The 17,742-nt window shown below is 30.0% G+C and overlaps 2 protein-coding genes across 2 annotated transcripts in view; one reads left to right on the plus strand and one right to left on the minus strand.

Annotated features, from left to right (window-relative positions):
- LOC130453239 (centrosomal protein of 135 kDa) overlaps positions 1 to 17,742 on the minus strand; it is a 63,796-nt gene that overhangs the window by 42,627 nt on the left and 3,427 nt on the right. The window contains exons 5-15 of the mRNA XM_056792864.1: positions 15,219 to 15,396; positions 10,773 to 10,932; positions 10,299 to 10,501; positions 9,821 to 9,957; positions 7,876 to 8,178; positions 5,558 to 5,668; positions 4,622 to 4,786; positions 4,142 to 4,237; positions 1,475 to 1,704; positions 836 to 1,046; positions 668 to 783 (exon numbers count right to left, since the gene is read on the minus strand). Coding sequence (XP_056648842.1) covers positions 668 to 783; positions 836 to 1,046; positions 1,475 to 1,704; positions 4,142 to 4,237; positions 4,622 to 4,786; positions 5,558 to 5,668; positions 7,876 to 8,178; positions 9,821 to 9,957; positions 10,299 to 10,501; positions 10,773 to 10,932; positions 15,219 to 15,396 — 1,910 coding nt within the window. The remainder of the gene's footprint in view (positions 1 to 667; positions 784 to 835; positions 1,047 to 1,474; positions 1,705 to 4,141; positions 4,238 to 4,621; positions 4,787 to 5,557; positions 5,669 to 7,875; positions 8,179 to 9,820; positions 9,958 to 10,298; positions 10,502 to 10,772; positions 10,933 to 15,218; positions 15,397 to 17,742) is intronic.
- Positions 12,111 to 13,398, plus strand: LOC130453241 (uncharacterized). Its single transcript, XM_056792867.1, has one exon. It carries the CDS (start codon positions 12,196 to 12,198, stop codon positions 13,066 to 13,068), a length of 873 nt encoding a protein of 290 aa, XP_056648845.1. The 5' UTR covers positions 12,111 to 12,195; the 3' UTR covers positions 13,069 to 13,398.

Consider the following 17,742-nt stretch of genomic DNA (forward strand, 5'->3'; position numbering starts at 1 on the left):
AAATGCATTAACCCTGTCTCCAGCCTTTGTTGACTATGAAGGATTCCGATACCTTATCTTAGATCGGAAATTGTTCTTCAACTTAATTATGAAAATATTATCAAACTGTTACATTTATTTATAGTCATGACAGTCATAACAGGGTGAGACACCACCGTTAATAGACGTGATATTTTGAAAGAAATGTGCCCAAGATTATTGGTTTGAAAGACTATTCCTTTCATCGAGCAATATGACAGCAGAATATTATGTTGATGTTTTACAAATCACTTCATTACCTTGTATAGGTATTTAGCATAAGAAGTTTCCTTAAGAAACTGGCTTTAATATTTTACTATGTCGCCTGATTTGACGTTCATTAAACTTGTGTGGGAAAGAGACAGTTCAATTTGTACCACCCTCCATCCACAAGGTTAACAATTTTCTAGGAATTTCACTGTCAAAACGTAATATATTTAAATCGAGATATTCGATGTATCAAGAAGATGCGACGCAAAACATGCAGCCATAATATATGCATGAGAAGCTTCAAGTAAATGTATACCATACTTTTAGTTTGTGTTATTTGGGATAAATCAATTTGCTTGTATACTGAAAGTGGAATATTTCTTGTGGAAAGAAGAATTTGACTGCAATGAGATAAATATTTTTTGAGATATAAACTTACCACATTTGCCTCTTTAAATCTCTATTCTCCAGTTCCATGGCGCTTAGCTGATTCCTTTTTTCTTTCAACTGCGTCTCCAATCTATCTATTTGTTCCGTTTTATCATCAACAGCGTTCTGTAACAAATTATATGGTGCTCTATTGCTCGAACAATTGAAATTAACATACCAATAATTCATCCTTTTCTTTATCGATTTTTGATAACTGACTCTTCATAACCTCTATATCGCCCTGTAACCTCGCAATTTCTCGTTCGTAATGAGATGATTCTCTATGACTAAGATTCATTTTGGACTGTAAACCTTGCAGTTCCGTTTCGGCTCTAAGTAATTGAGTTTGTGTATCGGCTAAAGCTCTATTGGATTGATCATGAAGTATTCTGAAAATAAAGATACGTTAATTAGATATAATCGAATATATTAATGCATCTAAATGTTCTTAAAGATCATCAATACATTAAAAAAATAAAACTGCGGTAACGAACCATGAAATATCAAATAATTTAAGTAAAATTTATAGCTCTATTTTGTAAATTCTAATAAAACTACGAATAATTTGATTGATCCAGTACTGCGACATATTTAAGATGTAAGGACTAAGGAAAAATAATTTTTTCTTATTAGAACATTTTCTATTTTGATATTATTCTTTTTATCTTTAGAAATTATTAAAAAAAACTAATTTTAAAACAGAAGAGACCTTAAATCAAGAACATTTAGATGCATTAATATATCAAAAGGTCTAAGAAATAATAAATTAAAGAAATCAAATATATTTCTATACACTCGTTGTTATAAATTCTCTTACTTAAGTTGGTCATAGTTCGCTCTTTGATTATTAGCGTCGATCTGAGCTAACTTTAGTTTTTCCCTGAGTTGTTGACAGTCGTCTTCCAAATGAGCTATATTTGATCTACTGCTACTTTGGGTAATTACTAAATCTCGTCTTTCATTTTCGAGTTTGATGATATGTTGTTCCATATCTAAGAACGCCTTCTTCATTTGTTCTTCGTTGAAAACTGAAGTTTCGTTGAGTGCCTGAATCAAGCAAATATATGGTTTATAGAAAAAAATAAAAACTAGATTGCGATTGTTACAAATCAAGATACTTAAGAAAATCTGAGATATTTATAGTCTGCTTAATTAGAATTTTTGGATAGGATAAGAGATTTTTTTTATATTGGAAGGTTTGTTGGAGTTGGCCCTGATATTGGAGTTGCTCCTCTGCAAGGCTGGGGTTATGGTGATTGCATTGTGGTTGTGCTGTGTTGACTGAAAAGGGGTAAACGGATGACTAAGGGCCAGAAGAAAACGAAAAGAGAGCTCTAGTCTAACTAAAAACAGTTACCCTATATTTTGAATTTTTATTTGTTTTTCGAAGTTTTTGTACTTTGGAAATTTTTTATGGCGGGCGGGTGGGTACATCTGCGGCTACATTATTCCCTCTCGTCGGCCATTTGGCTAGTGAACTGGTTCACCAGGTTACAAAAAACCGCAGAAAACGGAGAGGTGGATAGGGAAGTTTCCTCTTGAGCTTTGATGGAGGCAAGTGGACGTATATTGGTGAGCCTGGGGGTAAGAAGAGTTTCTATGGCAACGGAATTGTGTGATTGGATGGTACGAATCACACAGCGCCCTTGGAAGTTTTTTAGACGGCTTGGAGTGGGGGTTATATCTTTAATGAACTGTGTTACTGGGGTTGAATCGGCACAATCAGTACCTGAGAATGGACTGCTCGCAGGTCAGGAGTTTTTAAAGGAAATATTAGTAAAGTGAGGGGTCGGAATTAAAGTTTGTAATGATGTTTAATTATAATTTGTCATATCATATTTTATGATATTTTTAAAATTATTCATTATTTGAAGTAAAGTATACCTAATTCAACACTGTAAGAAATAGCAGCAGCCTCCCATAATAATTAACATTAGAAATAACAAAAGTCAGAAAAACTTTGATGAGAATAGTAATGACTGAAGTAGAGGAGAAATGTTATACATGACAGTTAATTTATTCAAAGATGGAGAGTATATTTTCGAGATTGACTGGATATAAATCATAATCGATGATGATAAAGCCACAGGACACAAAATAATGGAAAACATGAGATAAAAGGCAACAGCATTATTGCTGAAAGTATACTAGACAGCTTAGAAGAAAAAAAATACCAAAAGATTAGCAAAGACGAATAATATACGAGAATGATCCTGGTCCAACAAAGAAAACACCAAAATTTTGGGAAAAAAATATATTTATATTCCAACGTAATCTCCTTTTAGCTCCATACACTTTTCTCAGTGATGTTCAATAAGTTCGATACCTTATATAAGAATCGTCAAGCTCCTCAAAATAGCCATTAGCTGCCTTCCTCACATGTTCATTATTTGGAAAATTTTTGACCACCCAGCAATTTTTTAAAGTCTGGGAACTGAAAATAATCCGAGGGGACTAAATCTGGCAAATAGGGTGCATGAGGTAGCAATTCAAACTTTAATTTATTAAATTTGGCCATTGCAATAACGGATCAGTGATCTGAAGCATTGTCTTGATGAGACAAGACTTGGAAAAAGTCTTCGATAGTGTAAATTTGAAATGTTATAAAAGGGAAATGAAAATATAATAATATAATAATATATATATAATAATATAATTAATATTCATAATCATTAATATTTGGAACGCGCGTTTAGATCACGAAATAATCATCTTCAGACACTGAAGTTCAACTTATAAATATCACCAAAGATACCAAAAATTCCATTTTAGGTAATTCAGCATCATACACACTTTTATCAGACAGAACTCAAAATAAACCCATTCTATTATTATATTGAAGAGATATAATTGAGTTTGATGGAGCCAACTACATAGAAATAAGGATAATAGATTGATTAAAATAGTATGGGAGGTTAATGTAGTTACTAAAAGAAACTGAGAAGAGGTTAAGCAGTAACACAACTTAAATGGCACAAGATAGAAACATCATCCCACAGTTACAAACGGCAATAAGTTCAAATAAATACAAGAACTATAATAACACTTCGAATAATGACAGAAATTAGCGCTATGTTGCCATAACTAGAATGAGTTAGTTTATGGACTAGTTGTGAATTTATTTATCATAATTGCAAAATAGACTTTTACCTGCACTGTAGTAAAAATAGTGGGGTGACATGGAAGTGATAGGAGATGTCATAATCGGATTTGAGACTATGAAGCATATATGTGTACTGACAAAGCTTAAGAAGGCCTATACCAGTCTGCAGCTCACGTACTTTTCCTTTCAACGATCAGGTTAAATCAGATAGAATATATCGACAATGGAGAAGCTGAAATGTAAACTGAAGAGGGAGATTGATAAGGGGTGATACCTACTAGAAGACCTAATTAATTTGTACATACTGCTTAAAAGCCGAAATTTTGACGGAGATAAATATGGACAAAAAGTACATAACAAATTTCCATAACTTTCGATTACCTGTATTTTTGCTTTTAAGGAATTATTTTCTTTTTCTAAATGTTTTACTTCTTCACGGTGGACTTCCAATTCTCTTGCTTTTCTTTTGCAGCATGTCTGAAATCATTTGAATGTATGACAATAAACACAGTATGAGTACCAGTGGTAAATTATTCTAAGCTGAATATAGTTATAATTTTTATGGTTTGGTATAATAATTAATTCTAAAGGTTGAGAAAAATTTTTTCAATAGATAGAACAACTATAGTTATGATAATAGAAAATATTTTTAGAAACCAAAAAGTGGATGAAAATTAATGTATAAATACTTTGATTTAGTAGAATAAATATTCATTAGCAACTGGACCACGAACAGTTTTGTTTGAATTATAATTATTCACATAAAAAAATATTATATTATATATTGAAGCTTATTATAAGATGTTGAGGTTTTTCATATTTGATGAAATTTTGAAATAAATGAATATACGACTTACTTACTTTCGAGCAAGTCTCTTCTAAATCAATTGTAGACAGTTCCCTACTTTGAGCTTCCAATCTAGACGTTAAAGAGTACTTTTCGCTAGTCAATTGTTTTAAATCTTCTTGAAGAGAACTAATTAGTTGATCTTTATCACGAATTTTGTTCATTAACTCTTCTACCTGCTGCGAAAAAAATATATTTGCAGAAAATAGAGAAAAAATAATACCGAAAACATCTTGGCTAACTTATTTCATTTTCATCCATGTCAGTAAGATCTGGAAGTAAGCTTATTAAATAGTTACCCATTGCATTTGTTTTCTCCAATTGGTACCGAAAACGAATCCTACCGACCAATCCAAATGTCTGTATTTGATAATATTTGATAGCGTCTGTATGTATGCGGTACAGGCTGCCAGTTCTGTACAGAAACTGTACTTGCTAATGGGAGAGCGGCTTTAAAAAGCATCTGATGAGATATGGCCTAGCAGGATCTGAGGAGTGTAGATTTTGTGTTCTAGAATACGTTGCCAGTGCAAGACAAAAAATAATGTATTTCCAAAAAAAAAAAATTAATCTGTACTCTTAGATGCGACTGGTAAATGTTACTTAAACTTAAAAGTTCCGTGTTAATTATACATTTATTGGTAACTCATAATTGCTACATATGCTATGTATGATCATTAAAGATATTATTTCATAGTAACAAGAGAAAGGGCAATAGAATTGAGACATTAGTAAATAAGAACAAATTCAGAATCATTAACAGACCAGAAGATGGTATCTATCACAAAATAGACGCATCAGATGAAGAAGATCAATTTAATGTGGTTCAAATTTCTCTACAGATAATTGCAATGTTAAGCGGGTTATTTGTTTTTATACAATACCGTGTTGTATTGTATATTAGCAGGATTGAGGAAATTTCTTTATATACATATACATTTTGCATTTACCTTGCTAGATTTTTCAAAAGGTGGTGTCGATTTATTTTGTTCCAATATTTTATGGTATTCTTTCAGATAGAATTCCTTTTCACTACGTAATGATTCGATTTGTTGTGTAGCCTAAAAAAAAGGTTTCCATTAAACAAGAGTAATAAATTGAAATATTCATAATTTCGCTCTGTTTTGTCAATTTTTTTTCTTTAATTTTTCCTTTAACCTGCAAGTTTCTTAAGTATTCATAACTAGTCTCATGTTTGTTAAGTTTCATCTTGCTTTAGTCTTTCTTCAAGTCTTCCAAAGACCCTATCTGGAGGCAAAAATGAGTGCCCTCTGACTGGGAAGGTTATTCTTATTTCTTGAAGAGAAAATTAACCAAAGCGGACGCAATTTCATTTGCTCCCTTTCCTGCTTGAGTTTCATTCCGAGTGTAAAAAAAATGGAGAGTGGGTTTCATAATCAGTTATGCAGATATTATATAAAGGTTAATTGTCTTAATTAATAAGCCTTACCAATTTGGGAAGATTTTGCACTCGGAGATCGACACAAAATACCTGTGAATCCGGTTCCTCTACTTTCATCAATACATTGAATTGTTTTGCCCTTAATTTGTGAATACGCAATTTGTTCAAAATAGTCACTTTTTTGGGAGGATCACAATATTTAAGCTCATGTTTTTCGAAATCCATAACTGTATACATATGAAACTGGGCTTCCGAATCCTATGAAGTTTTTTGAGAATTTATTATGAAAAAAAAAAAAAATGCGTCGAACGTTGAAAGCTTCTTCAACTGCGGAATTGTAAATATCCAAAGCCTCGTTATATTGAGACTTGTGAATAGTCTCTTAAATTTTTGTCCATTATAGTGTCTTTCAGTGGCTTTTAAGTTACCTATAAATTCATTCACTTTATTCTGTTTTATTTGCAATTTCATCTTCCCTCTATTTTCTTTAATATCCTCTCCTAATATTATAGTACATGTAATTCTATGCAGATGTTTTGTAAAATGTGTTCGTCTCTTTTTGCTACCCTGATTAGCATTACTACTTAAACTCATTCAAATTCCATAACTTGTCACTCAAAAAATGAATATATTTCACTAAATCCGCTAGTAAACAAGTTGTAAACAATATTGAAGTGAAAAATATACGTGTGTGGATAAAAATCTTTTTGAACCTACATCTGATTTCTGATTGTAAAAACTAGAGTGGATAAAGTCCGGTCTGAACCAAATTGCACGTGTAAATAAAATTCCATTTAAAATAATATTTTTATGGACAATAATTCATTTCTACATAGATTTTAAAGGGGATAAAGATCCTTTTGAATGATTTGAAGCGAAAAATGTAAACTTTGGATAATATTCATTTTAAATTTTCTGTGCACCAAAGTGAGCGATGCATGAGTCTTGTATTTTCTTGCTTCAAATGATAAATTTTAAATAGCAAAAAAATTATGACTTGTATTTTTCTGGTCTTAATGAGTCAAAGAATGATATCCAGCTAATATTTCAACTTTCGATTTTTGTGGACTTGTATCTTTTTGCACCATTTGTTCCCATTAGAAACTAGTGATTTGTATTTGAAATGATAATAATATATTACATAATACAGTTGAGCATTGTAAATTTTAACATCTAAAACGCGGTATATCTAATATCCGGTCTGATTCCTTCGTATCGTAATTTTTAGCTTCTGTATTTAACACTAGATAGCGAAACCATACATAACAATAGCATGAAGAATATATTTATAAAGTATTTAATCTTTTTATTATTATCATTTATAAACGTGTTTTTGCGCAGTATTAAACGGGGTTTTATCATATTTTGTGCATACCTCACCCTCTGTTTATATTATTATGTATTGCGACATTATTTCTCGTTAGCGCGATAGATGACGCTACCATAAATGCATTCAAATGGTCGTATAATCTAAAATACGGAAAAATCTAAAATCCGGAACCAATCCTTTCTCAGCGATTCCGGATTTACGATATTGTACTGTATATAAAGGATTGTTTTTTAGTTTCAGTGTAATACCCTCAGTATTTTAGAAACAAGTAAAATATAATTATTATGATATAAACTATAAATAATACTCAACACAGATGTTGAAATAAAGACAGTTCCAATGTTATATCAAGTGAAACATTTTGCGAAATAAAATACTGATGTAAATACTCAACGTTATTTCTTTCAGACATTTACAGATTGTAATAAAAAAGATTTAGGGTGTTTTCTTCTTCTCGGTTCAGGCTAGTTATGGTCAGATAACATATTTTAAAATATTTCAAAGATTAGTATTTTTTTATATTTATTCATTATTACCTGGTCTTGTCTCAGTTTTATATCCTTTTCTAATAGCTCTCTCATCCATTTAACACAGCCTCCAGCCTCACAACAACATTTAGATCCCATTTGTGGATCATACTGTAAAGCAACAGATGAAAATTTCTCTTTTTCGGCATTACTTTGTTGAGATTCTTCTTTGGCTAAGGGTTCGGATTTTGTCAAAGATTTTTTACATGTTTTTTTATGAATTTTTCGTCCGGATGATGGCTTTTTAGTATGTATAGATTCCTTTGTACTAGTCACTTGTTTTTTCATTATATTACTGGCATCTTCATTTCTCTGATAACAAAAATAAACAATAATAAACCTTTTAACATATAACATCTAATAACAACAAATTAAAAATTATTAATTCTGTAGATTTTATTAAAAGTGTGTCTAAGATACTTCTCTTAAATACAGATCGATCATAAACTTATTGATTAACAGGGAGGAGAGGAACAGAAGAAGGAAAAAATAATTCGCAATATCAATGCTGTTAGGTTTTTATTTACTCACCTATTCAATTTTAGATAGATACTTAAATGAACAGAAGATAATCCCATGCACAACATTTAGTTTTTATGGGATTAGATTTTGCATTATTGAAGATTGAAAAGTTATATCACAGTTAAAATAATACTAAATGTAAATGGACCAACAACGTTTTCTTTCCTCTTCATTGTACTTTTTATACTTCAAATTATTGTAAAATAAATATGAATAAATATTGTGCATTGAAATAATTTGTAATTTTTCTGGTAAATAAACATTTATTTATTATATTTTAACAAACCGGTTTATAATATGATAATTTATGTAATGTTTTCCGACCAATGGTTATTTTTAATACACCAAAAGTTATTTTAGTAAGAATCAGTTAAAATATCAGATTAGTCACTATTCAGGTTGCACTTTACCTTTAAGTAAATTATGACACATTAGGTATACCAATTTTCACAAAAAAATATTCACTGACACTTGACAGGCCAAATGAAAAGCTTCCAGATTAACATCACTTTAGTTTTGAGTAGAGAACTGATTTTTTACTATACTGTGTATCAGCTTCTTCGGAGGAAAAAGGGGGAAAATGAAATTTATGTTTAGACATATTTGTAACCTAACACTTTTCTGAATATTACACCTAACTTAATCTCTATTCAACAAATTTGAGGCCGCAGAATTTTAAATGAAGTTTCTCGACAGTCATATTCGGACAAAGCAACTGAATTTCATCGGGAACATCTTACAACGGCCACTGCGAACTATGGCATTAGTAAAGTGCGCTAAAGCTATTATGTTAGATTCTTATCATAGATTATGATCTAATTACAAAGCATAGTAATAGCTGCACAGCTCAAATTAAATTAGAGTTTAGTAGCGCTATAATATAATGTTCGGGATTTCATTAAAACAAAACCGCAACATCAATGTACCAATAGCAAGATGTTTATTATTTGGATATTTATGGGCTCAGGAAGTAGATATTATTATCACTTGGGGTATATTTGATACAATATTATATAAGGGTGATCCCAGAAGTACCTAGCCTGATGTAGAGAAGGCAGTAGTTGCTTGAAAAATACCACTTCTTAAAAAGTACTAAATCTATACGTTTGAATACGCCACATTGTTTAGTATTTGTTTGGCAGCCATCAATAGTGAACGTTTTCAGTGGATTTTTAAACATAGAAAAAATTACCTTGACTATTTTGAAAAAGGAAAAACTATCAACAGCGAGTATTATGTGAACTTACTGCAGCGTTTCAATGAAGAAATTGACGATTTTTATAATAAAAAGGGTATCGTAACTTATTGAACATCGCTGGGAAAAGTGTATGGAGCTAAAAGATTATGTTGAAAAATAAATATTTTTTTTTCTAAAATCTTTGTTTTCTTTATTGGCTAGGTACTTCTGGGACCATCCTCGTCTTATACTTACAGTATGAATTGTCTTATTTTCCAAATTCGAAGAACGTAATTTTACAGCAAAAACTTCAGATTCTAATTCTGCTATTTTCCGTTTCTGTTCACCAGATAACCTTAACAGCCTGTCAATTTCCATATTCAAACCTTGTTCTATAAATAATTTCCCATTAAATGGAACATTGTGAATGTACATCAAGATGGGCATACTTCATCAGAAGACATAACAATAAAAATGATTAAAGCATATCTATCTGATTTCAAGCATTTAATTGGACAATTTTGTTATATTGTAGCTGGTCAGGATAGGTGGATGAATTGTACAGTACCTCTGCTAAATGGAAAAAATACAACAAGACTTCAACAAAGAAATGTACTAAGTTGGAATTCATGGAACCATTGGTGATATTTATATCAAACATCATACCAATTAATTGGTGCAGAGGTAGTGAACAATCTTATATCTAAATATAAAATGGAAATTTAATACTTGCCTATAACAGTAAAATTATTAATTCTATCCGTTAATCTCTTCTTGTCTTCCGTTTCTGTTTCCAATAACATTTGCAGATTTTTCTTTTCAAACTTGATAGTTTCTATCTCTGAAATAAGTTCCTTTTTTTCCAATTTCAATTTATTATTTTCCATTTCCAATGTTTGTATTTTTATCAACGACTCGTTCATACTATCCTGCAATCTACACAGCAATTAACGATTAACTACAACCAACAATATTTTTATTGTTTCTCTTCTATGAGCTTTGAAAATGAAAATTTATCACATTAAATAATAATTCAATTTTGTTAGGACTTCACAGATTCCACTACTTTGACTTATTAGAAATAAATTACATGACTTATCTATAGATTTATATAGTTATCTACTTAAGAAATCAAAATAAAAACTAACCAAATAGAAGAAATGGAAGAAAATGAATGAAATAATACACAATTTTCACAAGAACTCACTTTGTAACTTTTTCAAAGTTGCTTTTGACTGTATTATTACATTCTGCTTCCACTGTAAGTGCAATTTGATCGATATCTTTCATTTCGTGCTCTAAAAGTTTATTCCTTTCTGCTAAATTAAGGGCTCTTCTCATGGCTTCATGTTGTCTAGCTAATGCTTCTAAAATGTTAATTCCACAATAGATAATGGGGTATTTGACTGTTGTGTAGATACATTATAAGATATAGCTACACAAAAAGTTTGTACTAAGAGAGAAATGTTTTTTAAGTGACAATAATAACCAATAAGTACTTTTTATGAAAAATATAAATTTTTATTTGTTTTATGTTTCTTCAAACTCCGCGCATGGATAGTCTTTTGAACAATATTCCATGCGCATCCCAAAATACTGAAGCCATAACTTCCCCAGCCGACTGTTGTGCCTATGGAGTGTAGAGAAGGAGGAACATCTCTTATGGACGGTACGTTTAAAATATGGTCTGAATTCTGTAGGGATAATACGTGGCGCTGATTGTACTATGGGATTGAGATCTGAAGTTAAACACTTACTATATCTGAAACTAGCTTCAGATTCTATAATCTAACGAAAACATAATATTATGTAGGTGGTGAAAAGAATTAAGCAACGTATAAGAATATTAAAAAAATAGTAAAAAAAGAATACCCTCTATAATCAGCGCCACCTATTTTCCCATCAAAAATCAGCTCACATTTTTTAACTCAGAGATGTTCCTCCTTCTCCTCCATAGTTGTGCCTTTGGAAGTGGTTCACCGGCTGCAGTCCAATCAGATGATGAGCGTTGAACTGATATATCTATGTTTCATCAATTGTCACATATCAACGGGGACAACAGCTTTGAAGCCATTTCTGAGCTTGTAGAGTATTTTTATTTATTAAGAAGCAATTATAAATTATTGATACACGGAATTGTTTTGAATCCATTGTTTGGAGAATAACAAAAGTAGCTTCACTTAAATGGCTGTCACTTTTTTTGACTAATCGAAATGTCATGAAATTTTACATTTAGTTTTTTGAAAGTTGGTCGTATGGATTTGACAATGGCAGCGTCATCTGTGTGTCAGTCATACAACTTATTGAGTGATGTATTAGTTTTATTTTGAAAAAATTGTTCGAGGATACTGAAAGTTTCACGATAGCATAGTAATGATTTTACTTTTATTTACTATAATAAGAATACTTATATTCATCGTAATCAAAAAATAAGAAGGGTCTCGTAATTTTTCGGAATAATATGCAAAAGGACCTTTATTAATAGGTGAATAATAATAAAATATTGAAACAAGACTTCATGCAAGTGTCAATGTGACCATTTTAGGTTAACAAGTTATGATCAAAGTCATCAAAAATTTTAGTGGAAACAATTTTTAACAAACAAAAGTTACATTATTCATTTCATTAAAATGATAACCGATTATTTGCGTCTAAAAAAATCGGTAGAAGTTATTCTTATAATAATAATCGCCATTTGGATATTGAGTTTTGATAAATCGCCAGCACATGTAGATTCTAACTTGGACGAAATTTGGAAATTTAGATTCAGTAAAGAAATACGTAAACACAATATGGAAGAATTCATGAAATATGTGCTATCTTTTGTTGTAATAGTAAGAGCGTTCACATCAAGAGTATTCCTTATCCTCTATGTAATTATTCTTTGGCCAGCCGTTTTCGAAACGAAATCCTTTTTAATCATCCCTTGGTTAGTGATTGGACTCGTAAGAACGATCTTTGTAAATTTTTTAACCCTTAGTGCAGGATGTTACAGTTGTTTTTTGCAAAAAGGGTTACATTTGACTTGTCTAGATTTTATAATATCACAGATCGTAGACCACGGCCCTGCAGTTTATGCATGGTTCTCCATATATAATTACTACATTCAAATCAGTAAACCTAAGATAGAGAAGAAAAAGACGGACCTTCTATTGACTGGAAAGGAATTTATAAATATAACCCCTTTGTCAAAATTAATGGGCCCTTTGAGACATTATGAAATACCTACAAGGTCTCTAGACACTTTACTAAGTTTAGAAGAGTCCGTTTTAAATTTTAAAAGCAGAACAAATTGTAGTATTCCAGATACTACCAAAAGAGAAGTACAAGTTAGAGAAAAAAATAATACAACCCGTGACGTAATATCGAGGAAGGATTGTAATGTAACTCAATCTGCTAGAGTATTTACTGGAATTTCTAAAAATTCTCTAGTAGAAGAAAAAGAGTTACATTGTCTTTCTTGGGATGAATCCTTTGTTAGAATAAATAAAGAAAAAATATGAAAATCAATTACATCTGAATTACATCAAGGTATAACAAGTTTATTAAATATTTTCTTATACCCATCTGAAACTATTATGGGATGACAAATTAATCTTTAGTAAAATTGTTCAAATTAAATGTTTTTTATATGGAAATTATTGGACAATTATTATTCAATAAGACATCTGGGATAACGGAAAACACATGCCTTTGCTCAAACGATTCTAAGACATTTGGAAACTACAAGAAAATTATACTAGTGGAGTAAAATCTGTCGGTTAACTCTCTGTTTTATGGGGCTTGATGAAGTTTTTCCTTGATTAGAGAGATTTTCCGATTACAGGTAGTCCAGTGAGCAATGGTAAAAATATGGTATCACCTCAGAATTCCATCAAGAAGCATGGGTTTGCGTGAAATTTTGGAATTAAGTTCTATTTATCCTTCACTTTAAAATTTACCCTATGCCAATTTGTGCAAATTATTGTGAGGGGTGAAAACTACCCCTTATTATCAAAATTCAATAAAATAAAAGTTAAAGCATGTAGAAAGTTATAAAAAAAATGTATATAAGATAAAAGATCACATGATGTTTTGGGATAATATTTATGTTTTCCAACCCTTAATCCATGTATTTCAACCCTTAAAAACCAAATCCCTCTTATGATAAAATTGAAAAAAAAAAACAATTATAGTACTTTATTTTACTTAATTTATATTGAAAGTGTTCTTTTTATTGTATTCATCTCATATGTTTCTGTATCACAAATTTTACACCCTCAAAAATCATCCCTTTTTGCAAAAAAGCTGAGAAAAAGCATTTATGATCCCATTTATACAATTAAAAATATTACTTTTGTAAAATTGATATTTTTGTAGTGCTTGATTTGAGCTAGTTATTAGATTAAAAAACCCTTTTGTGGGAGGATTTATAATCTATTAGGCTAGAAAGGTTTGGAATACATTGAACCCCTTATTTTTAGAAGGGAAACGTTCAAAGGGTACTAGTCACACGCTACTTTAAACTTTGAAAGGTTATATCTTAATTCTGAAGTTGAGAAAAAAAAATATTATTAGAAAAAAGTAGTTTTAATGTATCTTTCATATTTTTTGAGTTATTTTTATTAAGAAACAATTTTTTAAAAAATTAAAAAATACTTTCTCTGTAATAACCATAATTTTTTTCAGAATCAAGCTTCCTTAACCATTCAAACTCCTTGATTCTATTATTTGTATTCAATTAAAGTTATGTGCAAATTTATAACATTGAATTTCAATTAGTGTGGCAATGCTTTTTTTTCATGAAATGAAGGGATCTGATTTTTGTCGTAACTTATAGACCTTATTTTTTGTATTACAAAGTCTTATAAAGTTTCATTTGAATGGTTCTTTGAAAAATGTAGAGAGAGAGAGAAATGCTTTATTGTCAAAAAATTGTTACAATTTGTAGAAAAAAGCTTGTAAAAACTAAAAAAACAAACATAAACATAATTTAATGAAGATAAAAAAAAATAAAATAAAATTTCAATATATAGAAGAAAACCTCAATGGTTGACAAAATTATTAGTATATAAGCCCGTAGCAAAAATTAAACCAGTATGTAACATACCCGGAATTAAATATTATTATTAGAATAGAAGGCGTTTATAGAGTAAAAGGCACTTTGCAGTAAATATGTCTTCAAATTATTACGGAAAGTGGGAAAAGATGATATCGATTTGATCTCAAGTGGCAAGTGGTTGTGCATTTTTTTCATTGTAAAATATTGAGCAATTAACAAATTTTGAACGTGGAGTAGATAGGTAAAGGTCGTGCTCTGCGTTCGTAAGTGGATAGCCGTGCAATGACCTTTCTGAAATTGGAGAAGTGTGTTTACGAATTAGACAAATGGATTCAAAGATGAATAAGGAAGGAATAGTCAGAATTTTTAAACTTTTAAAGGCGCCCCTGCAATTTCTATTGGTTTACCAGAAATTTATAATTTGCTGCATAAACCAAAAAATTACCATCAAAAAAGTTTAGTTTGTATTGTATTGTACTTCTAAAAAAATATGTTATTGTTATTTAGTAGTAACAATATACTTCTAATAGACTTTGAATTATTTGAAAAAATATAACATATTTTTTGTCAACCTAACATGATTACCAAATATTCTATAAGTTTTAAGCTAACCTGTTAATTGATTCTGAAGTGAATTTTTCTCCCTCTTTAGTTTGTCAATTTCATCTTGAAGAGATCCAATTTTATTGTCTATATTTTTATAACAACAGTCTTTGTTTATTGCTTTAATTGGTCTTCCTCCTTCTAATAAAGCATTCAATCGTTTTATTTCTTCATTTCGATTTTCTAGCTGAAAATTTTTTATCTTTCATTATTTCAATATTATTGCATAATATATAAAAAATAATATACTCTTTTTTGGCCTACTAATGTGCCAATACGCCTGTTACCTTTTCATCAAATATATATTGTTAATTATTGTGGATAGGTAGTTTTCATTTTAATTCTAGTTTACTTAGCAACATTTCATGTGATCTTCTGATCTGATATTTCTCGTGCATCTGCCATACTATTAATAGGACACAGCCCATCACAAAATCACAGATAGTCAAGAAGTGTTGAGAGTTGCAACCTCCTAGAATTCTTCAGATAACTCCCATTATATTCGTTATATGTTCTAAATACACATTTGATAAGAATTTTTCCTTTTTTTGGTTCAGGATAAATTTACAGCAAATTTTTAATGAGTAAAATTGTTCTTGGTAAGGTGTTTCCACCTTTTCAATTATTTCTTTTGATTCATAAAATTTATTTCACTGAAAAGGAGACTATATCCATATTAGTGTTATTCACCTAATCTCAATATAAGTTGTATATAAATTAAGCTGAATACTACATCCTGATAGAAAGTTTCAATCCTGGAACTTGAGATTACAGCCTCATTGTGAACTCTCAATCGAAGCAGATTTAGCAGCAAAAATGTATCAAAAATCATTATTAGATGACTTCAGTGAAGCAAAAGAACTCTCACGATTACAGTCTCATCATGACTCAGTTGAGAAAACTTTGTTTAAAAACCTTCAAAAAAATTGTAAAAGAAATAAATTCATGTTTTTTCCAACATTCTTTTCTTCTTTCAGCTTCTTTTTTAATAAGAAAAAAGCTCTGAGATGCTTCCACAAGCTCAAATTCCTATTAAAAAGCCATCTGAATTCGGTTATAAAAGAGATTCCAATATTTACATTAATCAATTTCCTGAAACTATTAACAAATATTTGTGATGACGAAATACAAAAATACAAACGGAAAAAAGGGACATTCAAAAGCCACAAAGTATAATAACTCTACCTCTCTCTCATTGTGGATAGATAAATTTTATGAAATTATTGAAACTCTATTCCATATACTATAACCATAACTCAAATGTTGATGAAGATAAACAATTAGACAAAAAAAATGTGAAAGTAGAAGGAAAACAATAATCAGATAGTGTAACACTATAAATATCAAAACGTTGGAATTTTAAAAAACTCTTGGACAGTTCTGTTTTGAGTGCTCAACCCACAACACTATTGGAAATTACTTTTATTACTCATACATTTAACTGTTTTATTATATATATATATATATATATATATATATATATATATATATATATATATATATATATTTAATACTAAATGAGGAAAACCCAGGATAACATATGAGAAACACGAAATGAATACATTTTTTCTGACGATACTGTACTTTTCACAGAACCTAAAGCATACAAAAAACTACAAGCTTCTGGCATACAATTTCATGAGAACTAAATGTATGGACACAATAAAAAAGCTCCAGTTTTGCAATTTGGCAATATAAAATAGTGTTTTTATTATGCCCTATTTTTTTCTTTGACCTACATCTTATAGCTTTTATTCAGATTCTCTGCTACTAAACCATACCACTTTTTGTTAAGTTTATTTATTTCTTATTTATCCATTAATATCAATATCTAGATGTACTATTTATATGATTTATATGTTGGCCATTCTTGAAAAATTCAGACCATCTCAAATGATAGTTTTCTTAATTGGCCATTATGTGTTCTAAATTCTTCTCCGATTATTTTCCTCATTTCGAATCTTTTTATTTGTTCACACCACAATGATAATATTAATTTAATGATTCATATTTATTGTTTCATAGTATGGTTTCTTTTGTTTTTCAATTTTGCATCCTATATATGGAACACACTGTTTAACAGTAGATGCTTACGAATTCATAGAAAATAGCAGTTGTGAGATTCCAGAGATTTTTATAAAGAAATGGGTTCACTTCAAAAAAAAATGTTTAATTATGAAGCTGTAGGTGAGCTTATTTATTCAACTGAAAGTAGATTCAGAATTGATTTTTTTTTATTTCAATTTAGGTTTAGTACTTCACAGAGAATTGCGAGCAGCAGAAATCATCAATGTTGTCCTCAGATTTTGGAGCATTATATAATGCCAACAAGAGGCGCACTCCATTTTTAAATAATGTTTGTACGGGGCAGTTTTCTTATTGAAACAGCCCTAATATGATTGGGTTAGTAGTAATATTTCAGTATGAATGTCACTAAAGGTTGCAAAAATTCCAACTTAGTCGTATTTTATCTTGTTTAGTCTTTTCTGTTTCTGTATTAGTATCTACTTTTTTATCTATAAAAAGAAGTTTT

The sequence above is a fragment of the Diorhabda sublineata genome, chromosome 2 (genome assembly GCF_026230105.1).
Source record: "Diorhabda sublineata isolate icDioSubl1.1 chromosome 2, icDioSubl1.1, whole genome shotgun sequence".
Classification (NCBI taxonomy): Eukaryota; Metazoa; Arthropoda; class Insecta; order Coleoptera; family Chrysomelidae; genus Diorhabda; species Diorhabda sublineata.